The following is a 26,984-nucleotide window of genomic DNA, read 5'->3' as shown; positions in this document are numbered from 1 at the left end:
CTTCACCCTTTTGGTTTTTTAATATGCCATTTTAATGGTGAGAGTTGACTTAAGTAATTCTTATATTTCAGCAACTGGCCATGCCACAGCACATAAAGATTACAGTGACAAGAAAAACATTGTTTGAGGATTCCTTTCAGCAGGTACTGTTTCATTCACTCACTAATTTGCCCCCCTGGCTGCCAGGCCAGAACCACCTTTTAATAAACAGCCTGGAACTTTTGGAGTTGGAGTCCTTGAATTTTAAAGTCTAATCTTATTGCCAGCTACCTTAGTAGTTAAAATTTAGGAACATGCAGATATTTTTTTGTGTGTATTGTGTTTTTGGAATGTCTAAGTAACTTAAAGTGATTTGTGAGTTTCAGGTTTCCATTTCTAAACTGTTTGATTTGAAATATATATTTAAGTGAGAAAATAGGCTTTGGGTAGAGAAGTCTGGAAATATCCATATGAAAATTATTGGATGGGTAGAAAAGGAGTGGGGAGACTTTCTATAGTTCTGTAATACTTGCATTTTTTACAGTAAGCACTGACTGTATTCTTATATAAATTTTAAAAAAATTTTAGGAAAGAAATTGGTCGTTGGTGACAATAATCTAAGAAAAGATGTTTTTCAGAAGTTGTCAACAAATTTTTTTAGGTGTCCTCAGAACCGGAGTTAATTTACTACTAACCTTTATTTTGCAACTTTACCAACTGCAACTAAATGTTAAGTGATATTGTTATAAGAAAGATTAAAATGACCAATGGAAAAAATGTCTTAATATGAAAACTTCTAGTTAGTCCTTGTTTTATGGCCAGATGTGGATGTAATTCTTTAATATCAAGCCCCTGTGATGAATGTGGTAGCTAGAGCTTCAGGAAGTGCCACACTGAATGCAAACGGGAAAGAGATTGTCTGAAATAGTTGACAGTAGCTGACTACTTACTTTAGAAACGGTTGTGTTCGTTTCCTAATTGGAACCTCAGTTATTAACATTGAAAGGAAAAAAGCCAGTTGGCATCCTGCCAAATATGAACAGCTAGCTTTTTAGCCCCAGAACTTGACTAAAATCATTGAGAGGATTATGAGTTGTTGTTCCCTTGATCTGATACATGTCTCTAAGGCCATTCCCCACCCCAGTCATTACCTATATCTAATTTTCATATTCATAACCACTGTGTAGTCACTAAGTACTCCAGTTTCTTGAAACATAACTTGCCTATAGCAGTGATGAAAAGATGTAAAACATGATTAAATGTCCCTTTATCTTTTGAACTTTGAAACCAGAGGCTTTTGCAGAACAGACCAGATGGTGCTAAAACAGTTGTTTAAAATAGTCATCGTAGATTTGACATTTATCTGAAGTAAAACCTTGAGAAAAACTTGATTGCTTTGGAAGAGTGACAAATCTGAAAGCAAAATTAACATCAGATTTTTTTCATAACTGTTGGATAAAGTTGTTTTGGGTAGTAAGTGTTTTTATTAACATAGCACAACTGCTTATGGGGGAAATTGCAGGATAAATTTTTTTCCTTCATATTAGGCATTTGTTAAAGGACAATATGTCAAGATACTTTTTCCAGGGAACAGTGAATCCCCAGGTATCAGACACTGAGCAAAGGAACAACCAGAATTTCCAGGTTTGGGTTTGGGGGATCAACAAGAGAAATCAGGGACAACCCTAGGGTTTGGAGAGCAGCCATAAAGCCAAGGAATAGTCAGAGGGAACAAGAAACAAGTAACAGAAAAAGATGTTTTTAACCTGTAAAATCTTATTTGCATTGCTATATATCTAGCCTCTAGTATTTGTAGAATATTTGTCATAAGCATTGAATCTTTTGTTATGGGATTTTCTTGTTTGAGTGGGATATGAATTCATAAAAATGATATATCTGTTGTGGGAACTGAGAGAACCCTGGCATAAGCAGGTTACTTACTGAGCTTCTCTGTATATTTAAATGTGAGTGTTCATTCTTATCATTTCATAAAATAGAGGCATTGTATCAACTTCTCTCTCTCCAGGCCCTGTCATTTTTCTTCTAAGAGTAATTAGTATTCGTAATGTTCTAATAGCCCGATTTGCGGCAGGTAATTAGTTTTACAAAGGAAGAACCCAAACGACCTATTACAGCTCATAAACTATACTGTCCTTCAAATATGAAGATGATCTTATTAACCACTGTAGTGGGACACAAAATTTGAGTAGTTTTTCCAGGTTTCTACTGAAAACGAGTTTCTAAAGTTAACTATATTTTCTCTGCAGCCACTGGTTTTCATTTCCAAGTTAGCCAGTTAGCTATTATGTGTACCTTTTGGCTGTAAATAAACCCAAACCTACCAAAACCAAAACAAACAAAAAAGGGACCTAACCTCTGACCATGCCTACAATTAACCGTGCGCTAAGCAAGTGAGAGAAGCAACTTTGTAAGTCAATAGTAGGATCATTTAAAAAGGAAATTATATATTTAAAGTGTATAAAGATATAGATAAGTATAATATATAAAATACTATGAAACTTTAATGTATTTTCTGTATTTGTTGTGTTGACTAGACCACAAACACCATTCTGTGTCATGGGGAATTTAAGTTACTTATAATAACTAACTTAACCTGGAAGTGATAGAATGGAATGGTATTTCAACAACTGCTTTTACCAATTCTTTTACTATATTGTTTTGTAGATAATGAGCTTCAGTCCCCAAGATCTGCGAAGACGTTTGTGGGTGATTTTTCCAGGAGAAGAAGGTTTAGATTATGGAGGTGTAGCAAGGTAGTGATAATATGAATACTCAGAACTTAGTTCTTTCTTCCAAAGGTATCATTACACTTTGCTTGCGAGTATTATTTTCTCAATCTTATATTTCAGGAAAATGAAATATAGCAAATTATTGTGCCTTTATTATGGCTGCAGCTGCATAATTTCACCAACATTATTTTGGAAGGTACTTTGAGGGACTGCTAGTTGATTTCATCCACATCACTCATTTAATCCTCAGGATAACCCTATGAGGGAGAATTTTAAAGGTAATAATGAGGTTTAGAGTCTAACCTAAAGCACATACTAAGTTGTAGAGCTTGGATGCAAGCTTTGCATCATCAAACCAGAAGCCAGTGTTCAATCCATCACCTCATGTCTGATCCACAGAGCATACAAGGCTCTATAGTGATCAGGTCATTTTCCCATCACCGATTACTGATAGAGCTAATAGTAACTCAATTCCCAACTGAGATTAATATATCTATTTTGAGAATATAGAAGGCTGTATAAAATAGGAGTTGAAAATTTTAATTCTATTTTCTTAATATTGGAGCTTCTAGTTAAAACCTAGAAGATAGACTGAAGCAAGAAATAGCTTTATTACATAACAAATATATCAATTTAAATATTTGCATAGCAGTTGCATTGTAGAAAGGCAAGGACTTTGGAATCAAGACCTGATTTGAATCCTTTTCCTGCACTCACTAGTATGACAGGGGTCAAATACCTTCATCTGTAAAATAACAATAGTCGTATCTACCTTTCTAGGATTATTGTGAAGAGTATAGATACTGTTGATTAATGACCTAGTGCTTACTAACTGGTGGCTACATTTTAGTAGTTTTTATTTATGTTGTGTTTCAGAGTTCACATTTCAAAATGTATGAAGTAATCACAAGTAAATAATAAATATGAGTAGAAACTTTATTTTGTGTAGGTTAGAGATCATTTAAGAGGAGGGCAACTATTCATTCTTAATTAGAAAATCAACGAGCAGTTTTAAAGTAGTAAGCAGCATTATCACCAGAGATCATGAACTAATAGGAAAAGAAATCTCAGGCACAAGATGATACCACATGTATTGTCCCAAATCTGCTCTGCCAACTGTTCTACCAGACCCACCCATATTATATTAATTAGTAACTATAATCTTTTGTTAATATTGGTTGGTATTTTCACAGCATTTGAATTAGAGCTTCTCAGAGCATTTTTCTATTGAGTGAGTAGCTTGAATTAAGTCTTTATTGCTCTGAAATAGGACTTTTTTCATATTTATCTAGAATTTAGAGAGCGGTGGTACTTGATGAGGATCACTGTGGATCTTAGTAATAGGTGGAATAATGTTAGATTCATTTCAGTTGCTCTAGCCACGAGTCAATAGTGAAGCTTAAACTTGCCTACGTGTATTTCACTGAGTCTAAGACTAATATTATCAAATTTTAACATCTCTGAAATTGTGATGTGTATCAATTATAATTGGGAAAAAGTTTTTAGTGGTTCATCAAATAATGGTGTCTAAAGTTAATGATGTCTTAGATTCTTTGAAATATAATAAGCGGTGTGTAAATATCATCTGTGTGAAATAGGTGTCAGTTTGAACAGAAACAGTAAAAATCAACATAGGACTAGGAAATTATGTCCAGTTGAGGAATGCTGACTACCTGAGAACTTTGTAGCACTGCTCTTTGATTTGTTGGAATGGTTCTTAAAGATTTTCACCATAAGTTTTTTTTCTTAATTTCAGAGAATGGTTCTTTCTTTTATCACATGAGGTGTTGAACCCAATGTATTGCCTGTTTGAATATGCAGGGAAGGATAACTACTGCTTGCAGATAAACCCTGCTTCTTACATCAATCCAGATCACCTGAAATATTTTCGTTTTATTGGAAGGTTTATTGCCATGGTAAGTATAGGTAGAGAACTGTTTACTTTGCTAATTCAGCAATACTAGAGCATTGTTTCTTTAACTTTTTCATTTGGAAATTTTATCACTAAGACATTTCTAAGATTGAATTTGTTATATTTGCCCTTTTTCCACAACTGTGCCATAATAGATCATAAGACAGGGGAGCCTTTTTTAAAAAAATAAAGAACTCATCTAACATTCTGAAATATAATGACTATTGTAAAATTTCCTTAAGTGGTATTGTTTTCTTCTTGCATAGGCTCTGTTCCATGGGAAATTCATAGACACAGGCTTTTCTTTGCCATTCTATAAGCGTATCTTGAACAAACCAGTTGGACTCAAGGATTTAGAATCTATTGATCCAGAATTTTACAATTCTCTCATCTGGGTTAAGTAAGTTTATTTCCATTTAATTTATCAATGTATAGTCTATATGCTTTCATTATGGTGGTAACTTATCTAAACTGTAAGCATATAATTGGTTTATTGAATTTAAACAGTTTACATTAAATCTGTCTCATTATTCAATGTGATACATTTTACAGAAATAACCCAAGCTCTTAGGCAAAAATATGACTTTAGAGCATAACTTTTTAGTTTTCTTATTATTTTGATGTTATAGAGTAATAGTAATTAAGATCATAGTCCTTTAGTTAAAAACTTTTATATGATTGAATTAGAGTAACAAATCGTGTCAATTTCATTTGTGCAGAGAAAACAATATTGAGGAATGTGGATTGGAAATGTACTTCTCCGTTGATAAAGAAATTTTAGGTGAAATCAAGAGTCATGATTTGAAACCCAATGGCGGCAATATTCTTGTAACAGAAGAAAACAAAGAAGAATATATCAGGTGAGAGAGAGTGCTCCTTTTGACATAGTTTAGACTTTCTGTGTATTACAACACATTGATAATTGCCTAGTAATACTAGTGGACAATAGTTCACAAAATAATTTTTGCCTTTTTATTGATAATTATGAGAACTGATTGTGTATTATTAAGGATATGATTGATCACTTTTTCTATCTTGTTGAGAAAGGAACAAGGAAAGTGCTATGGGAAGTCAAAGGAGGGAGACTTCATTTCATCTCATTGTAATCATGGAGCAAGTAACTGATGATATTTAAGTTGAGCCTTGAAGGTTGGGTAGGATTCAGTTTTCAGAAATGAGAGCAGAAGTTATGAGCAGAGATATAGTAGCTGGAAAGGACAAGTCACACATAGTAGTAAATAGCTAAGAGTAGCCATGCTGTGTGTGGTGCTGTCATCATCTCAGAGTTGTTATTCCATTCTGCCATGTCCTGCATTTCCGAAGCCAAGGAAAGTGAGGGATCTTTAGACGATGTGGTGGCTAATAAATTATGATAACCCTTAAAAGAACAGAACAGTTAGACATGTGGTAGATTAGAAGCCAGATTATAAGAAATTAAGGACTAAATTAAGCAGACAGTCTAAATTTCTCTTTCAACAAGTTTGGCAGTGAGAGAAGTAAGACAAGTTCTTCTAGAGGCAGCAGGGTAGCAGAATTATCTAGAAGGTTAATTCAAACTAAACCTTACAAAGAATTAGTCTAGCGGGTGCTAATAGGTTTCATATACCTTTTCTGGTATATTTTCAATTTAACCAGAATTTTGAAGATTTACACAGTGATAAAAAAACAATTTTGATCATTTTAGAACTTTCACTTTTTCTCCAAAAGTTGGAATTTTATTTAATGGTAGAAGTAATGTTAGATCACTCTTTTAAATACTGATTTTGTAACTACTATGCCTATGTAACATCGTGTCATTGAAAAGAATCTCAAATTTATATGCAGATATTTTCATGGGGAATATTGTAAGTTCAGGCAAAATTTATAAGTAAAATAATGGTTTATAGTGTATCATTTCTTATGCTTTGCATGGGTTCATAATTTTAGTCTGAAGAGGTTTTAGTTCATTCACATATTCTCAACACCAATTCAAGGTTAGATTTCACATATCTGTTTCTTCTTGAGTTCCAGTTTCTGGGACTCCTCTGGGACTGCTTTTCTACTTTTTAAATATTAATATATCCAGCTTTCTTGTGATTAGTAATCTTCACGGTATACCTTCCCGCATCCTTGACTTTCAGTCCTGTGTCTTTGTATTTAAAGTATGTTTCTTATAAGCAGCATGTTTATTTTTATCCAGCCTGATCATCTTTACTTTTTAATTGCATTGTTTAGTACATTTACATTTAATGTTACTACTGGTGCTTGGACTTAAGTCTGCCACCTTATTTTTTCCAATTTCCTTTGTTCCTACTTTTCTGCCTTCTTTTGAATTAATACATTTTTAGTTTTCTTTTGTTATCTTTCCTGTTGGTTAACTATATCGCTAATTCTTTTTATTTATTTATTTATTTTTTTAAAGATTTTATTGGGGAAGGGGAACAGGACTTTATTGGGGAACAGTGTGTACTTCCAGGACTTTTTCCCAAGTCAAGTTGTCCTTTCAATCTTAGTTGTGGAGGGTGCCATTCAGCTTCAAGTGGTTGTCCTTTCAGTCTTAGTTGTGGAGGACGCAGCTCAGCTCCAGGTCCAGTTGCCATTGTTAGTTGCAGGGGACACAGCCCACCATCCCTTGCGGGAGTCGAAACCGGCAACCTTGTGGTTGAGAGATCGTGCTCCAACCAACTGAGCCATCAGAGAGCTCAGCAGCAGCTCAGCTCAAGGTGCCGTGTTCAATTTTAGTTGCAGGGGGCGCTGCCCACTATCCCTTGCGGGAGTCGAGGAATTGAACTTGTAACCTCGTGGTTGAGAGCCCACTGGCCCATGTGGGAATCGAACTGGCAGCCTTCGGAGTTAGGAGCATGGAGCTCTAACCGCCTGAGCCACCGGGCTGGCCCCTATCTCTAATTTTTTTAGTGAGTGCTCTAATGATTATAATAATATACATCTTTAACGTACCACTATAATATTCTATTAATATATTTATAAAATATAACCTATAATTAATATTATAGTACTTGTACAATATAAGAGGTTCATAATGGTATGATTCCATTTGTATCCAGCCATTTGTGTTTATTGTTGCCATATTTTATTTATGTTATAAACCCTATAATACATTATTATTCTTGCTTTAAGCAAACAATAGATTAAGAAAAAATAGTCTTTTGTATTTAGTCACATTACCATTTCTGGTTCTCTGTTCTTCCCACAAATCTGTTTCTCCCTGTGGGATCATTTCCCTTCATCTTTAAAAACTTTCTTCACCATTTACCTTAGTGTGTACCTGCTGGCAATAAATTCTCTCAGCTTTTATCTGAAAACATGTTTATGGCACCTTTAGTTTTGAAGGATATTTTTTATGAGATTTAGAATTCTAGGTTTATAGCTTTTTTCTTTTTTTTTAAACACTTTCTTTCAAAATATCATTCTATTGTTGCCTTCTGTTATTTTCAATGATGTGAACTATTGTTGTTCTAGATGAAATGCCCTCCCACCTTCCCCCCACCCCCATTAGCTTTTAAAAGATTTTCTCTTTAATTTTATTTTTTAGCATTTTGATGTATCTAATTGTGATTTCTTGTGTACTTGTTCTTGGCATTTCTGAGCTTCTTGTATCTGCGATTGATGTCATTTTGGGGCGTTTATCTCTATGGATGTTCCTTTTGCTTGATTCCCTCTACATACTTCAGAGACTTCAGTTACATGTATATTTAACCTTTGATAACATCCCATGGTTCTCAGATGCCATATACATATATATATATAAAATTATCTTTGTCTTTCAGTTTGGATCATTTTGATTGACCTGCCTTTGAATTTGCCTTCTCTTAAGCTCATCCAATGAAGTTTTCATTTCAGATATTCTATAATTTCCATATGGTTCTTGTAAGAGTTTCTGTGCTGAGAATCTCCATCTCTTTACTCATTTTGTCCATCTTGTTCTATAAATTCTTTTCTTTTTCTTTTAATTTATTGGGGAATATTGGGGAACAGTGTGTCTTTCCAGGATGTCAAGTCATTGTTTTTCAATCTAGTTGTAGAGGGCACAGCTTACTGGCCTATGTGGGACTCAAACCGGTGACCTTGGTGTTATGAGCACTGCGCTCTAACCACTGAAGCTGACCAGTCGCCCACTGGCTCAGCTCCAAGCTTAAGCTGTTTTTTTCGGTCTAGTTGTGGAGGGCGCAGCTCACTGGCCCATGTGGGAATCGAACTGGCAACCTTGTTAAGAGCTCACGCTCTAACCAACTGAGCCATCCAGCCGCCCCTATAAATTCTTTAATACATCTTTAATAGCTTTTTAAAAAGTCTTTGCTAACCTCAATATTGGGCCATCTGTGGGCCTTAGTATATAGACTTTTTTCTCTTGATTATGAGTCACATTTTTCTGCTTCTTTGTATATGTAGTCATTTTTTTTAATTGTGGGTGATACTTGGTAGAGACTGGATTCTTTTTTCATCCTCTGAAGAATATTGAGTTTTGTTTTGATGGGTAGTTAAATTAAAGGTAGATCACGTTGATCCTGTGGGAGCGAGCTAGAGCTGATACATTTCCATTGTGCCTGTAATCCTAAAACATAACCTTTATTCCTAGAACCTGGTCCTTACTCTTACAATGGAAAGCACAAAGTGTTTACTGTGTAACTTGGTGAGATACAAACTCTTAAATTCTGTCTCTCCAACGCTAAGTAGTTGCTGAAATTTCAGCTTGGGTCTTTGGCTTTCTAGTTGTTTTTTGCACTGGGTTCCCTGAAGTCCTGTTATCCTCTACATTTGTATTTAGGAGTCAGCTAAGGATTTGAAGTACATTTCTGTGCAGATTTGGGAACTTCTTCTCTTTGTCTTCTTTTTCTTTCTGCAATTTTCCCGTAGCAGCTTTGGCAACTTCAGGCTCCCTGCCTCTTGTTTCCTCAGCCCAGTGAGACTGTTGCTTTCCATCTGAGCGCTATTCCCCAGTGCTCTGTGTCAACTGGGAAGTGCCCTGGGGAAAAGCCTAGTAAATGTGGATCTGCTCCAGTGTTCCATCTTCCTTCAGAAATCTCATCCCCACCAGGTTCTGCCTGCCTTTGGTTTCTCTCTGAGGTCATTTTTTTTTTTTTTTTTTATAATTTCCCCAGAGTTTATCATTATAATCACCAGGAAGATTAGTCCAATACAACCTACACTGCCATTTTCCAAAATTTCACTTTTCAATAAACTTTGGGACTTGTCTTAAGTTGTCATCAAGGAATCAAATACCTAAAATACACATTTATTTGCTTATTAAAATTGTTAGAAAATATTCTGTAATAAAATGAAAAAACAGTTTGTTTGTTGTGATTTTAACTGTTAATATGTATGTATATAGATGAAGATTAGAAGAAAGTCAAAGTTGTAATCTAAGAATATTTAGTAGAGGAGAATTTTCGTTAAAAATATTTTCATTCAAAAAATTGTCAGAAGGAAATTGTAAGTTAAAAGAAGCTTAAGAGACTTTTGCAGTGTATGAACTTTTCTTTAGCTTTGACTCAAGCAATGTTTAAAAAAAAATTTGAGTCCATCAATAGAATTTGAGCACTGAACATTGGATATAAAGTAATTATTATTCACTTTTTTGTGTGATAATAGAATTGTGGTTGTGTTTTTAAAAAACACTTCTTTCTTGTAGAGCTATATACTGGAATATTTATGTTTAAAATGAAATTATATATAGGGTATTAGTAGAGGCATAATGAAATAAGGTTGGTATTGTGTTGAAGCTGGGATATCTGTACATGGAGTTCATTATATTCTACTTTAATATATATTTGAAGTTTTTCATAAGTTTTTAGAAACTATTTTTACACTCAGAATTTAAAGGTAAAAATCTAAACTTCCTAATGGCCTTTTTTTATGTCTATTTACCAGAATGGTAGCTGAATGGAGGTTGTCCCGAGGTGTTGAAGAACAGACACAAGCTTTCTTTGAGGGCTTTAATGAAATTCTTCCCCAGCAGTATTTGCAGTACTTCGACGCAAAGGAGTTAGAGGTAATGAGTTTTTCTTCTTTCCTCTGCAGCTTGCTGGTAAATAATGCCTTCAGTTGTCTGCTTTCAGCTCACTTTCCCATATTTCTAGTGGCAGTAGTATTTTTGATGTAGGCAAGATGTTTTGAAGCATCCCCAGTGTTTTAAAAGATCCATAATTTATCCAAATATGTAAAAATATTACCGAAAAAAAGTATCACTATCAGAACCTCTCTACAATGAATGATTTACTTACCTGACTACGTGAATATATGACACCATACGTGGAAACTCACCTTTCATGAGTACTGTAGATACAATTCTTAATACACAGTTTATAAGCCAAAGCTTCCTGATTAATTTGCTTTTTGAAAGTTGTTTAATATTGGTCCTGTCTTAACTATATCTAGCATTTTTATATAGGTTGTACAATTACCTAAAGAAACCATTTGTCTTTTTTTATTCCTAAAGGTCCTTTTATGTGGAATGCAAGAGATTGATTTGACTGACTGGCAAAGACATACCATCTACCGTCATTACACTAGGACAAGCAAACAAATCATGTGGTTTTGGCAGGTCTGTCTTAGTTTATTTCTATTGACAAACCGTAATTTTTTAGAAATTTTTTATTATATGTGGAAATGAGTCATGAACAAAATGTACCAGTATATTCAGTCCCCTTATTCCATCTATGCATTGTAATAAATGCATACAGATTATAACAGTATCGTTTTGAGACTATTGCCAAGTAAGAAACCCATACCTTGAACCTTTGCCCAGAATATAAGATAACTCCAGATGATAAGATTCCCTTGCATTTAATCTAAATGCTTTGGAATTTTATAGAACTGTCTAAAGTATGGTTTCTATCATTCATACCTCGTTAAAAATTAGATGATATTCAGAAGGCAAACTTAAGAAAGAGACCTGGTTTGGAATCATAGTGGTATCTCTTCAAAAAATGTCTGCTATAGCATATGAAAAGATTTTCAACACCACTAATCATTAGGGAAGTGCAAATCAAAACTACAATGAAATACCATTTCACATCCATTAGGGTGGCTATTATAAAAAAATGAAAAATCATCATTCTTGGTGAGGATGTGGAGAAATTGGAACTTTCTTGCATTACTGGTGGGAATGTAAAATGGTTTTCAAAGTTCCACCACTGGGGAAAACAGTTTGGTGGTAACTCAAAAAGTAAAATATAGAATTAACTTGTGATCCAAAAATTCTCCTAGGTATACCCAAAAGAATTGAAAGCAAGGACTCAAACAAATACTTACATACCTATGTTCATAACAGCATTATTCACAATAGCCAAAAGTTGGAAGCAACCTAAGTGACCATCAACAGATGGATAAACAAAATGTGGCATACACATACAATAGAATATTACCCAGCCTTAGAAAGAAGGGAAATTCTGACATATACTGCAACATGGATAAACCTTGAGGATATTATGCTAAGTGAAATAAGCCAGTCACAAAAGGACAAATATTGTATGGTTCTACTTATATGAGGTATCTAGAATAGGCAAATAAGTAGAAACAGAAAGTAGAATAGAGGTTACCAGGGGCTGGAGTGAGAGGTAAGTGAGGAGATAAGTTTAATGCATTCGGAATTTGGGGATGATAAAAAAGTTCTGGAAATAGTGATGATAATTATACAACAGAGTGAATGTACTTAATGCCATTGAATTGTACACTTAAAATGGTAGATATTTATGTTACATATATTTTACCACAATAAATTTTTTAATTCAAATTTCTGCTATTCACATAAAGAAATTCATAAGAAACTTGGATGAACTAAGCTTCTGTAACAAATAGGATGAGCATTTTACTCGACAGTAATACAATAGGATAAAAATTATTCTTTAGAAAAAAATATTGGGCTGAGCCAAAGTACTTGTGCTACAGGCTAGAAAGCATCCTCCAGAGACCTAATATTTTGAGTCAGAATTATATAGGAGTTGAAGGCCACATAATCCTGGCAATGCTTAGCTATACCGAAACCTAAGGAATATTGAGAGAAGGAAGTTATTAGGGTATGTCTGGATCAGAATTCAGTGAGTTTCATTTAGTTTGTTAATAAAATCGAAAAATGTATATTGACTCAAGCTATGTGTCCTGTGTAACCACATGAATATCCTATAAGACAGGCAGATCTAAGGGCAAAAAGGAAGGGCTGCTCTAGAAGAGCTGATCTTGAGACTGCATGAGTAGGGAGCTCTTGGGTCCAGGGTACCCTTCTTTTTCTACGTCCCTATCAGGATGTGGTCCTATGATTTATATAGATTGGTGGGGCTTTGACAAACATGGAGAAGCTCCGCCATCCACAGTGGTGGGCACAGTCATTATCTAGTGCCTCTGACACTGGGAGTTCATTTAAGGTTTTGAAGTGATTGTTTTTCTTTATTGTTTAGTATGCTAAACATAATATACAACCTATATATCTCTTTAAATGTGCTTTTAATAGTTTGTTAAAGAAATTGATAATGAGAAGAGAATGAGACTTCTACAGTTTGTTACTGGAACCTGCCGATTGCCAGTTGGAGGATTTGCTGACCTCATGGGTATGTATATATACAGGAATATTTTTCCTATACAAAAATTTTTACCACACTGCTGTCACATCACTGTGTGTATATATAACTTATCAGAAATAAGAGGTAAGCGTAGCTGTTTTCTTAAATAGTTAACCTGGATTTGTGTAAACTTTTATATTACTTTGTACTCTTTACCTCTAGACATTTTTAACCATTAGGCTAGACCCCACGTTTTAATTCAGTAGGATAGCTGTTTTCTACATATAACTCTGATTGTTCATTAGTCATTTGGCAAACATTTTTGTGTCTCCTATGAGCCAGGCACTATTGGTTGTATTATACTATATTTTAATGATGTGTTCACCACTCTTCCCTATTATACCTAGAGCTCCTTAAGGTGAAGATCTATATCTTCATCTTTTTATTTCTAGCACTTAGCATAGTGCCTGTCACATAGTAGTCACTGATTAAAATGTGTGTTGTTTGGAAATGAATGACCATGAGAATATTTATTTTGTGACTAAAAAATTAATTAAATTCAAGTCTTTAACACAAATATTATGCCGAGTCTGATAGAATAGAAGTTGTGATCTCTAAGCCTGCTTCAAGTGAAGCAGCGAGTCACAATTGAAAGAACTCAGGTAATTTTGGATACAGTGTGGAACCAATTTAAGTCTTTAAAAGCCAAACAAAACAATTTGGACATTACTCTGAGGGTATTGGAAGCTATGGAAACTTTGGAGAGCAGAAAACTTGCTGAAGCTACATTTGAGGAAGATTTGATGGCAAGGCAGAGCATGCATTAAAAGATGGGGAGAGCCTGGAGACAGGAAGAAATTATTGGAGCAATGATGAGAACCTGATCTTAGATGAAAGTGGAGATGGAAAAGAAGGAGTAAGGACTAGAGAAGTTCCAAGGGTAGAAATAGGACTTGATTAAAAGATGAGATAAGAAGGAAGAATGTCAAAAATATCATGTTATGAAACTTGGAGAAGTGGAGAAGTTGTGAAGTATAAAGAACATGGTTTGGAATATTTGGGTGAGGAAAATGAGTTGCTTAGCATCTGCTGACTATTGAGGCAACTGCCAGACAACCAAGTAGCAGTTATTGGGGGGGGAGTAGTTTTAGCATTGTTACCAAAGTATGAGTTGTAGATGGTAACTAGAGTCATCAGAGCAGTGACCTTTGAAGCTGTGAGAGTGAGTGGGCTTATGCAGAAATAGAATACAGAGAAAAGTAGGGGAGGAGGGATGCTTCAAACATCTGCAATTAGGGATGAGATAGAAATAGCCTAGAGGCAGGTTTAAAAGAGAGGCCAAACTGAGGAGGAGAAGTAAATATTCTCATTCAGAAACAATTTAAAAGGGAAGTTTTTGATCCAGTGATACAAAGAGGATGATTTCTAAGTTTGTTTTTGAAGAGGGGCACCTTTGAGAATGTGCTCTAGTTTGGAAAAGAGAAACCATGTTAGGCGTTGGGAAGATAAAGAGTAGTGACCAAAAAGAGGAAAAAATTGGTACAGGCTTCTCAGTCTAACCTGGAAGTCTGATCATTAAAGAGATGTGAACTAGGTTTGCCCTTGGGAATAATATTTGGAGTTGGGTGGGGCTGTCTAAACACAATACCCACGGAAGGCAGAGACAAGGAGGTTGTGGTTCATAGAAATTTAGAGGCCATCTGATTTAACCTTCCACCCAGTATAGGAGTAGAAAGTTGTAAGTGGTGTATATAATAATTTAATGTGGTGATTCTCGACCTTACCAGATCTAACATCCCATTTTTATAACACTTTTATAACATTTAATACCCTCTTTAATGTTCTGGAATGAAATGGATAGATGTGAAATAATGTATCTACAATCTACCACCCCCCAAAAAAAATTTCATATATATATATATATATATACATATACATACATACATACATACACACACACACATATCACTGATGGGAATGTAAGAGAAATTTTTAAAAAGTAACTTATAATGAAATAAAATTTATTTCAATACATGTATATTTGGGAACAACTATGTTAGAAGACACTGATAAGTAGTCAGATACTTATTCCTACTTAAAAGAAAGTGTTTGGGTTTAAGATCAGAAGCCCTTCTGTAAAAGAGACACTGGAATATGGAAGAACAGATATAAAATATAATAAGAGGGAAATAAACCCAAATGAAGTAGGGATAATATACCTGTGTAGGGACGGAGTCCCAGAGAGCAGTTTCCAGGCTCTCGACCTCACATGGAAAGGTGCTGGCTAGGTAGTAGATGGCCATCAGCTGTGATCAAATTGCAATCAGCTGGGGCCGGCCCGGTGGCTCAGGTGGTTAGAGCTCCATGCTCCTAACTCTGAAGACTGCCGGTTCGATTCCCACATGGGCCAGTGGGCTCTCAACCACAAGGTTGTCAGTTCAATTCCTCGAGTCCTGTAAGGGATGGTGGGCTCTGCCCCCTGCAACTAAGATTGAACATGGCACCTTGAGCTGAGCTGCCGCTGAGCTCCCAGTTGGCTCAGTTGATTGGAGCACGTCCTCTCAACCACAAGGTTGCCGGTTCAACTCCCACAAGGGATGGTGGGCTGCGCCCCCTGCAACTAGCAACGGCAACTGGACCTGGAGCTGAGCTGCACCCTCTACAACTAAGACTGAAAGGACAACAATTTGAAGCTGAACGGCACCCTCCACAACTAAGATTGAAAGGACAACAACTTGGGAAAAAGTCCTGAAAGTACACACTGTTCCCCAATAAAGTTCTGTTCCCCTTCCCCAATAAAAAAAAATCTTAAAAAAACCCACAAAGAAACAAGACTCAGATCTTTAAAAAAAAAAAAAAAAAAAAAAACTATTTAAAAAGAAAATTGCAATCAGCTGTAACCAGTTAGCCATTGGCCACTGATTGGCTGCATTAGCTGGCGCGGATTGCAGCTGGCAAGTGGGATTAGCAAGTGCGGATGACGGATTGTGGATCCTACTTCCTGTGGATCCTACTTCCTGTGGATCCTACTTCCTGTGTCTCGCCCAGCCACCAGCAAGACTGGGGTGCAGGAAGACCTCGTTGGGGTACTGGCAGAAGAATATAGTGGTATGACTCCCCTGTCTGTGGCTCCTCCGTTGGTGTTCCTTTTTGGCCTCCCCGTATCCTGCGTTCTTGTGCTAGAAGCGGGAGCTGAGTCCCTGCATTACAACCTGCCAAAATAAATTATAGATGATCAAAGTGGAGAAAAATGAGGTAGATCTTATTTTAAAGTGTAGTGTCTATCATGAAATTACACTACAATCCAGGGCTCTGATATGTAAAAAGACCTCAGACCATATCATTTGAAAGTTAAAATTGGCTGAAAATAGAACCATAAATGCAAGAGTCTACATAGAAGTTGTGTGTTTTAGGGACAGTGTCAGAGTAAGATTGAAAACAACAGGCAACCAAAAAATAATTACAGGGGCGGCCAGATGGCTCAGTTAGTTAGAGTGCTAGCTCTTCAAAACACATTTCCTGTTTCGATTCCCACATGGGCCAGTGAGCTGCATGCTCCACAACTAGAGTGAAGACAATGAGCTGTCACAGAGCATCTGGAAAGGTGGCCGGATGGCTCAGTTGGTTAGAGCGCCAGCTCTCAACAACAAGGTTGCCAGTTCAAATCTTGCATAGGATGGTGGGCTGTGCCCCCTGCAACTAAAGATTGAAAACGGCGACTGGACTTGGAGCTGAGCTGCGCCCTCCACAACTAGGTTGAAGGACAACGACTTGGAGCTGATGGGCCCTGGAGAAACACACTGTTCCCCAATATTCCACAATAAAAAAAAAATAATTATTACAGTATATAGTGTTTACAACTTGATGTCTTACCATTCCATAAAATTTTAGAAAGCATTCAGGATGATGGTAGGACACATTTGTAAAATAGCCTTTATTAATGAAATTCACTAAGTTCCCTTCATTTCATATTTCTTTGCTGTTTTAATATTTGATTCTAAGCCTAGAATTAAAAGCAATTCTGACCATTCTGTTAATATTAATTAGCACTATTAAATGAAATTTTCCACCTTTGTGGTTAGAAATGCTGTAATACAGGTATTTAGCAGAGAGAATGTGCAAAGTGAGTAAACTAAGTAATTTCAAGCTTAATTATTTAATTTTAACTGTCCTTTTAATGACCATTTCTTGTATTACTAGGCTTTTCACATAATGACTTGTGGAAACACTTCAATGTTATACAAAATGTTAATACAAAATATTAATACAAAAATATTACCGGTTTGTATTTGTACTAAGTTTAGTCAGGTGGAACATGAGAAAATTCTTTGAGTATGACTGTGCCAATATGTTGCAGAACATTTAGTGTGCTTATTAGCCTCTTCTAATTAAAAAGTCCAGTGGCACTACCAATCACTGTGACCACCAATAAATGATTCCTAGGGAGCATTAGTGACCTTTGAGAAAACCAGTGCCATAAGTTCACCATCCATAGCTGTCCCCAACAGAAGATAAATGAGAGGCTAGAATTGGGTGTGTGTAGTTGTGTAACAGTATGCCTTACAGGACTTACATGCACAGTGTTGTTAATATTGAATTCACTAGGTTATTTACATTTTATAAAGTTTTAACAATTTTATATTTAAATTAAGTTCTATTGTGTAAGACAGTGTATTGTAGTTTCCCTATTATGTTTAAAACAAATGTAAGCTTTTTAAGTGTTCTGTTATGTGAGGTATTATAATATTCTGTTATTCTGGGTAAGGAATGCTAGATGAAATTGCCTTTTTTCCTCTCAGGCATTTAACAAAATGGTTCTCAAACTTTAGCACTCATCAGGATCACCTGGAAGCGTGTTAAAACACTTATTGCTGCACCTCACCCCCAGAGTTTCTGGTTCAATTCAGTAGGCTTGGGTATAGGGCCTGTGGATTTGTGATTCTGCCACGTTTCCCCGAAAAGAAGACCTAGCCGGACAATCAGCTTTAAGGCATCTTTTAAAGCAAAAATTCATATAAGACCGGTCTTGTTTTATTATATTATATTTTATTATGTTATATTAATTATGTTATAATATATTATAGACCCGGTCTTATAGTAAAATAAGACCGGGTCTTTAATATAATATTAAATACTTAATTTAATATAATATATATTTAATGTATATTAAATATACAAACATATTTAATATATATATTATATTATAAGACCCGGTCTTATTTTACTATAAGACCTTATAGTAAAATAAGTCTTATAGTAAAATAAGACCAGGTCTTTAATATATAATATAACATAACATAATTAATATAATCCAATTAATATAATATACCAGGTCTTATATTAAGTTTTGCTCCAAAAGACACATTAGAGCTGATGGTCCGGCTAGGTCTTATTTTCGGAGAAACATGGTAACAAGTTCCCTGGTGATGCTGATGCTGCTGGATTGGGGATCACAATTTGAGAACCATTACATTATCAAACTCTTGATGATTTCACTATGTTTTAGGGAGCAATGGACCACAGAAATTCTGCATTGAAAAAGTTGGGAAAGAAAATTGGTTACCCAGAAGTCATACCTGGTAAGTAAAATCAGAAAATAGCTTTTTTCCAGGTATCCTATAGATATTTAAAACCTATTAGAAATCAGAAGTGAAATATTTTCCCCATTGTATTGAATTATTTTTAACAGCTTTATTGAGGCATAATTTACATACCATAAAACTTACCCATTTTAATTCAGTGATGTTTAGGTTTACGTAGTAAGCATCACTACAATCAGTTCTAACATTATTTCCATCACCCCAAGACAATTTGTTTATTTGCAATCTCTTTTCCCATCCCTGAGTTTTTTTTTAATGTGATATTTAAAAAACTTTTAACTTTCTCTGAAGGCACAAGAAGAAATCAAGTCTAGATAGCTATTGGGAGAGCTACTTTCTAAAGTGGTGAACAAAAATGTTATTTTCTCATTATAAATGTACTTTTACCATATTTCCAAAAATGTACAAAACAACCAACCTTAATCTTAAATACAATATGTTGGAATTCGACCTAACATCAACAGTATTTGAACTTTATTTTTTGAGACATTTCTGTGGTCATAGGAGGACTTTGCTGGATATTCCTTTAATTTCTTCATGTGCCCTTTTTATTTGTTTTATTGTCTGTTCCTTTATATTTTCATACATATACATACATATGGTTTTTTAAAAAATAATAACTTGGCACCTTTGTTGAAAATCAACTGACCATAAATACACAGGCTTATTTCTGGATTCTCAATTCTATTCCATTGACCTATATGTCTATCCTTAACGGCAGTACCACATTGTCTTGATTCCTCTAGCTTTGTAGTAAGTTTTGAACTTAGGAGGTATGCTTTTTCCAACTTTTCAAGATTGTTTTGGCTATTCTGGGTTCTTTGGATTTCCATATGAATTTTAGGATCAGCTTATCCTTTTCTGCAGAGAAGTCAGCTGGAATTTTGATATGAATTGCTTTGAATTTGTAGATCAATTTGGAGGAGTATTGCCATCTTAACAGTACTAAGTCTTTCAATCCATGCGGATGCGATGTCTTTCCATTTATTTAGGAGTTCTTTAATTTATTTCAGTGATGTTTTTTAGTTTTCATTATACAAGCCTTGCATTTCTTCTGTTAAATTTCTCAAGTATTTTATTCTTTTTGAAGCTATTATAAATGGAATTGTTTTCTTAATTTCATTTCAGATTGTTTATTGCTAGTTTATAGAAATACAATTGATTTTTGCACCTTTATCTTGTACACATGTTTTGATTTGACCTCTTGTCCCCTTTTTCAAGCTTAGAACAGACTTTACCATTACACTGTTGAGAACAGCTTGTCTCAGTCACACATTAGAGCTAGCCTCATTACTTTGTCAAGTTCCATGTTTCCATTTGCACGAACCCTATTTCCTCAAAAATAAGACCTAGCCAGACAATCAGCTCTAATGCGTCTTTTGGAGCAGAAATTAATATAAGTAATTATAGTAAAGCAAGACCGGGTCCTATATACTATAATATAAGACCGGATCTTATATTAATTTTTACTCCAAAAGACGCATTAGAGCTGATTGTCCGGTGAGATCTTATTTTCGGGGAAACACAGAACTAACGGAAGTCATAATTGTAAATTTATTTTTCCTTCTGTTGCCAAACATTTTGCCTAGGTCTTATCCTGAAAATAGAGCAGAAGGCCAGGCTTTAAGGCAGATTTCACTGTTAACCTTGTGAAGGTGATGCTAATACGGCCCAAAATTAGAAGATGCCCTTTTAAAAACTCACAGTTAATAGGACAGAGAAATTCAGTAGGAGCAGAATATTAGATATTAGATCAGAAAATTGTTTCTTACTTTTAAAGTGGTATACTTAACACCTTTTGATAAGATACCCATGACCCACAAAGCCTAAAATATTTACTATCTAGCTCTTTACAGAAAACATTTGCTGACCACTGATATAGATTAGGGTGGGTAGGAGAGTATGAAAGGACTAACATTTTATTGAGTACCTGCTGAGCACCAGGCACTGTGGGGTGTGTATGTGTATGTATGCTTGTTTCTTCTTTACCCTGAGGTAAATATTGTTATTCCCATTTTACCAAAGAGGAAACCAAGACTTGCAAAGGTAAAAGCCCTTGTTCAAAGGCTCAGTGACAGAGCTGGGATTTTAACCCAATTTTGCATGACTTTAAACCCAATGTTATATACCATGTTGCCCATATATGATTCTTTTTACATTTCCTTTTCTCAAGCTAACAATTCTTACTTTCAGTTTTAACCGCCTGGACCTGCCACCCTACAAGAGCTATGAGCAACTGAAGGAAAAGCTGTTATTTGCCATTGAAGAAACAGAAGGATTTGGACAAGAGTAACTTCTGAGAACTTGCACCACCGAAGGACAAAAACTTATTTGCAATGTTTGTCCTTTTTCTTCTCTGCCTATTGCACATCTTGTTGTAAATTGGAATGTGACTGTTTAGAGAATTATCTGAGTGTAAGTAAATTAATGTTATCATTGAGATTTATCTCCCAGTGATTCTGGATTTCTACTCAACATTTCCAGAAATCAGATCTGCAAATGACTAGTCAAAACCTAACTTAACATGAGATTTAACATAGCAATGAATTCTACCTTGTCTTATTCCACTAGATTGTTTCCTTAACAACAATTATGTATATGTGTGTCAAGTCTCACTTGGGGGAGTAGGTTTTTTTTTTCTTTTAGAGATTCTGCAGATATGCAGGGAAGTCCCTTGGTAACTGAAATATGTAAGATCTTCTGTTAAGCCTCTTGGTAAGAGGTATCTGTTAAAAGTGCAAACTTACCCCAGCTTCTGGGAACGTGAGTAAACTGGCTTGTGCTCTCCCTCATTTCAGCCTAGCCTGACGGTTGTTTCTTTTCCGGAGCATGAATCCATGCATCATTTTGATGTTATCCCTGTAAAGTGATGCAAGACACTTGCATCTCTCTAGAAAGTGGTTTTGTTCATTCAACTTCAAGGATAAGTTGGTCCCAGCCTGCAAATGACTCCATAACTCTCTTCATTTGGAAGTTTGATTGTTTTAATTGGCTTGCAAATGTTAAACTTTACAAATAATACTAACATTGTGCTTCCTTCACTGTTTATAAAAATTAACCTAGAATTGGAATTAGCTGAATTCATTGAAGGCCATCATTGACAATTTTGGTATGTTCCTATATATAAATTGCATCTTTATAATTTTATCATAATCCAACAACGTCAGTTATATTATTGCTAAGGAGTTCGAAGTATAACTAGAGTATTTTCGAGCCCAAATAGAGGTCAGTGAAATATCTTTGAAAATTACATTTTTATTAGGGAGACAGAGCTGTGGTACTGGCTAAAAAGAAAGAGTGATATATTTACTAGCAATACAATTCTAGTAAACACAGAAATGTATTCTCTATGTGAATTAAAAGTCTTCAAATCTTTCATTTCTCTGACACATGTTGGAGTAATCATTTCCATTCTTTACATTGTCCTGAACTGGATAGTCTCTTCACCCTTAAAAATGTTAACAGGTTTTCTCCATGACTTTAATTTTAGACTGCTCCGTTAGTACTCGATTAATGCACTTTGACTTTCTCTATAGTTAATTCTTTTAACTTGGTGTAGCTTAGACTGTCAAGAAAGCTGCTGACTTTATGGACAGTGGGATGAAGCCTAAGCCAGCTGAGTACCTATCATAGCTGAACCCTGAGGACAGCGTCTTAACTCGTGAAACAGGGATTTTGACAGGTTTCAGTAATATAGCATGAACAAGTAGCATGAGCCAAAAATAAGCTGAGTATCAAAGCCCTGTTCCATATGGAAAAAAAAAGTGTTTTTTATCCTTAACTACTCTTTCTTTTACATCCTGGAACAACAACAAAAACGTTTTTAAACTCATGTATCTATAAAACACTGCCATCACAAAGCAGACTTACATGAGTGAAAGGATTGCCTCACCCAGAAATTGTCAGTGTAAAGGGGGAGATTAGGCGTTCCCCAACCCTATATTTATTTATTTTTTTATTCCACATACTCCAGGAAATGTACGTATTACGGTTCTAAAAGCCCTAGTTTTTTCCAAAGTAGGGACACTCTGCCTTTTTGTTGGTGGGGGGGAAAATGCTATTGCTTTGTCTTACAGAGCGAATGTCTGCCAACTACCCATTCATTATATAAGTCTGACCTTTGGTAATATATCGCTACGGAAATTAAGCCTTCTATAAAAACTTCCTATAGAGGTGAATTCTCATATTAAAATGTAGTTATCTGCAATATTTACTAGAGATTTATGAGATTAAATTAAGAAATAATGTAAGAAAGTAGACTTTTTTGGTTCTACATAATGCTTGATGATTCATTTAGGGACCTAGAAATGTTGTGTGAAAATGTATAAATATCACCCAAAAGGCTTTCTGCCCTATATTTTTAAAATACAGAATAGTTATATTTTAAGTAGCCCTGGCCCTAGTTCTATAGGGCTTGGCTATTTAATATTTTTATGGAAGAAACGTTTAGTTCTGGAAAAGGTAAATACTTGTATATATTTTTGCAGCCTGGGATCGCCCTTATTCCATTTCTTCCTTTAATTTAAGTGGCCACATGTATATGTCTTCCCTGCTGTGTTAGGAAAATGGGGGCTGGATATCCCAAGAATCAGAGGTTTTATAAAAATACTGCAAATAGACAGCGGACATAAATATCTACCAAATGCTATCTTAAATTTTGGTCCAAACTGAACATTTGGAAATAGATTTATTGTAAGTGTTCAATTAGGGCGATTTCTTAAATCTGAACTAAATTGCTTTTAGAGTCATTTTTCTTTGTAAGCATTGTAAATGCTAATAAATTCTGTTAAATTTTTTTTTTACTGCATGTTATGTTGAAATAAAAACAAAGTAAAATGAGCAATTGCTTTATTCTTCTGCTCTTTTGGGAGGTTGGGGAAAGCAGCATTTCACAGCCTGGGTCAGGAGGGAAGGACCTCACTGGTTTCATCAAATAGAGTGGTTTAAAAGTGATCCAGTGCTCATAATAATGATTCCTGTTCTGTCTTTCATGATTTTTTATCGTGCAGAAGAATCTAATTTCGTAAGACTTACAATAACTCTATTTAAAAGATTCAGGTACTAATTTTTCACCAAGAAATTGACATACCAATGTCAATTCATCAGAAATTTAAATGAAACATGATTTACCTGCCCACAAAGGTCTCAACCTAAATGAGCTATTTCAGTCAAGCCCACTCGCCACTCTTTATCTGATTAATAATCTGAAATGTTATTAGGGAGGACTCAATGGAATTAAGACTTCTCTATATGTATATCCCTTCTCGTTTGGGATGTAACTCCATTCTTCTAAACTCCTTTAGGCTAACTACTTCTATTTAATATTGTTGGTATCTCCAGCCCCCTCATTTTTTTGTTTTTCTTTTAGAGTTATTTATAAAATTATTTGTATATATGCTACGCTTTATTAACTAAAAACGGGGAATAACAGCACTGGATTGTATGTTACTGTTGGCATTCCTTTTTTTTCTTGAACTGTAATTTCAAATACTCAGGTAACTACAAATATCACAAGGAGTCAAGTGCTCTTAAAAGGTCCTTCAGGGGGCTGCCTCACTTGCATTTCCTTAAAAGATGTAAGACTGTTTATAATTAAACTTTTTTGGTCCTTCATTTGCCCACTTTTCTGTTAGTCTTGAATACGGTTTTCCCCACCTGCAGAGAAGCCTTCTATATGACCAGATCATATAGATTTCTGCTTTTGTAAGTGGCCGGATTACAGCCTGTCTGTACTGTGGAGTGGGTAGAAAAAAACTAGAAAGACCCACCAAGATGATATTGGATTTAGCGCCTATGTTGAAGAGAACCGTAATGAAGACATCTGCTTTTCTGACACAACTACGGGTGCTCTAGGACAGGACCCCAGCCATGGGTGCTGAGTAGAGTACCACCAGCCAGCTACCAAGACTGACTGTTCTCAATAAGCTCTCCTGCTCAGTGGCTTCAGTGGACATTTTTCTTATAAGAGAACCAGATAATCATACTCTCGTTTAAAATAGAACTACTGGAGAGAGGTTAAGGGAAGTGGGATTTCTTAATATGCTGATGTAACAGTGACTAGAGGACAGAAACTGCAGGTCCATCCTGGGTCCTGAGAAGTAGACCCTGTCCTGTTTAATCTGTCCCACATAAGTAGCTTAGAAAGCTCTAGTTTTAGTATGGCTAAGAGAAAAGGGGAAGATGTCCCCCTGAGCATGAGGAAATATTCATGGGAAAATTAGTAGTTTTTACTGACCATTTGGCTCTCCAGCCCCACACTCTACAAAGAATCAAACTGGGACTCAGCTGTGGCTGACTGGCTGCTCTCTGAACTTTTAGGAAGAGTGTCTCACATTGTGTAACTCCAGAGCAAAAACTGATGTCACTCCTAACCCATTTTAATCGTCAGTTTCTCTGTCTACAAGGCTCTTTTGTGGTGATTTGTGGGGAGAGGATCCAGGGGAATCTTCCTGGTTGGCAAGGAGAGGGGAGTCTTCAGTGGAGACCTCAGAAGGAGAATGTTGAACTCTTAGGAACAGATTCCCATTAAGCAAAGATACTGTGGGCAAGAGTTTCTTGAAAGCATCCCACAGGGAAGGATCTTGAGAATTGGCTGTTATACCTGCAAGTCACTGAAAACAGCCACACTGTTAATTTTCCTTATTTCTAATTCAGACCTGTTCTATTTGTCTTCCCTATCCTAGCAACCTGTATTCACTTAGTCCCAGGACAACTGTCAACATGTATTATTACTATGTCCCAAACACTGTTAGATATGCTACATGCAGTCAGTTAGTTTTCCTGGCCACTCTCAAGAGATAATCATGTCTATTTTACAGATAGGAAAATAGAAGGTCAAAGTGATTGAGTAACTTGAAGTGTCCACAGCTATTAAGTGGCAAGAGTGCAAATCGGGATCCAGGACTGTGACTCCACAGTCACATACTTAACCGTACTGCTGCTCACAAACCACAACCCTGGGATTCTTCCATAACCGATTCAGCTGTTCCATCTAATTGGTTTCCAAATCCTGTCAAACCCATCAACAAAATTTACTTTGAAACATTTCTCTCAGAGCTGTCCCCGTTGCCACAACCCACATCTTCATCCCTATCCTGGGTGAGTGTAGCAACCTCTTCTCATTGCTTCCATTCTCCCCACTCCAGTCCATCTGTGCTGCCTCGGAATGATCTATGAAAGACCTTAGTTACGCTTCTCCCCTGCTTAAAATCTTACAATGGTTCCTCCACTACCACAAAATAAACTCCAGAACTTGTACAAGCCTGCCCTCAAGGTCAACAAGGCCCAAGCTAGTCTAATTCCTCCTTCACCGTCATTCTGGCTCCAGTCACATGGACTATTGGCCATTCTCTTTTTTGCTTCTGTGATTGTGATCTTGTTAAATTCTCCCTCTCAGTCTGGTTCTCCGTAAGTAAGCTGGTAGTAATGATCACTTGTGTGCTCATCTTCCAGGATGTTCTGAGGTCGTCTCTGCAGCACTTAGCAACTTTATAGAACTATTGCAAAGGTGGTACAAAGAGCTCCTACATACCCTTCACCCAGCTTTCCCCAGTGTTATCATCCTGTATAACTTGGTATAATTATCAAAACAACTTGACATTAGTAAAATAACAGTAAACTGCAGCCCTTGTCCAGATTTCACCAATTTTTCCACCAATGGCATTTTTCTCAGTCTAATCTGTGACAGTTGGCTCATTCATTCCTTGTCTCTTGACCTTGACAGTTTTTGAAAAGTCCTGGGGTACCTTGTGGAATGTCCCTCAAATTTGGTTTAATGTTTTTTCATGCTTAAGACCATGGATTTTTGTTAGAAAAAATAGAAATACCACAGAGGTGATGTGTCCTTAGTGCATATCAGGGAGCACACATCAAAATGTCCAGTACCAGTAATGGTAACCTTGATCCTCCGGTTAAGATGGGGTCTACCAAGTTTCCTCCCTGTAAAGTCACTACCCAATCCTCTTAACATGCAGACACCCCTGAAATGAGCACCAAATTGAGAGGCCACTGTGGAATGAAAAATGAAGTTAGGTCATCTGTGTTGAATTCAGCAAGTTCCAGTGTCTGGAAGAAACAGCACTTGTAAAGAGATGCTGAGGCTACTGGAGGTAACGTGTGTAAATGTTCAGGCCAGTAACGTGACACAGGGTTCACCAAATGGTAGTGTGTTTTAACAAGTTATTTCCTGCTAGAGAACACAGAAATTTTTGTAACCTTTGGGAGTAAAAGGCTAAAGAGCTGGAAAAGG

General features: G+C 35.9%; 1 protein-coding gene across 1 annotated transcript in view; it reads left to right on the top strand.

The window, feature by feature from the left end:
- Nucleotides 1–24,349, top strand: part of ITCH (itchy E3 ubiquitin protein ligase) — a 74,682-nt gene extending 50,333 nt beyond the window's left edge. The window contains exons 14-23 of the mRNA XM_019733743.2: nt 72–143; nt 2,665–2,753; nt 4,486–4,645; nt 4,908–5,041; nt 5,361–5,501; nt 10,510–10,630; nt 11,078–11,182; nt 13,088–13,184; nt 18,643–18,715; nt 20,930–24,349. Of these exons, the coding sequence (XP_019589302.2) occupies nt 72–143; nt 2,665–2,753; nt 4,486–4,645; nt 4,908–5,041; nt 5,361–5,501; nt 10,510–10,630; nt 11,078–11,182; nt 13,088–13,184; nt 18,643–18,715; nt 20,930–21,029 (1,092 nt within the window). The 3' untranslated portion in view covers nt 21,030–24,349. The remainder of the gene's footprint in view (nt 1–71; nt 144–2,664; nt 2,754–4,485; nt 4,646–4,907; nt 5,042–5,360; nt 5,502–10,509; nt 10,631–11,077; nt 11,183–13,087; nt 13,185–18,642; nt 18,716–20,929) is intronic.
- The last annotated feature ends 2,635 nt before the right edge of the window (nt 24,350–26,984 follow it).

The sequence above is a fragment of the Rhinolophus sinicus genome, linkage group LG13 (genome assembly GCF_036562045.2).
Source record: "Rhinolophus sinicus isolate RSC01 linkage group LG13, ASM3656204v1, whole genome shotgun sequence".
Taxonomy (NCBI): Eukaryota; Metazoa; Chordata; class Mammalia; order Chiroptera; family Rhinolophidae; genus Rhinolophus; species Rhinolophus sinicus.
The sequence above is the reverse complement of the archived record's forward strand: the minus strand, read 5'-3'. Positions and strand labels throughout refer to the sequence as shown.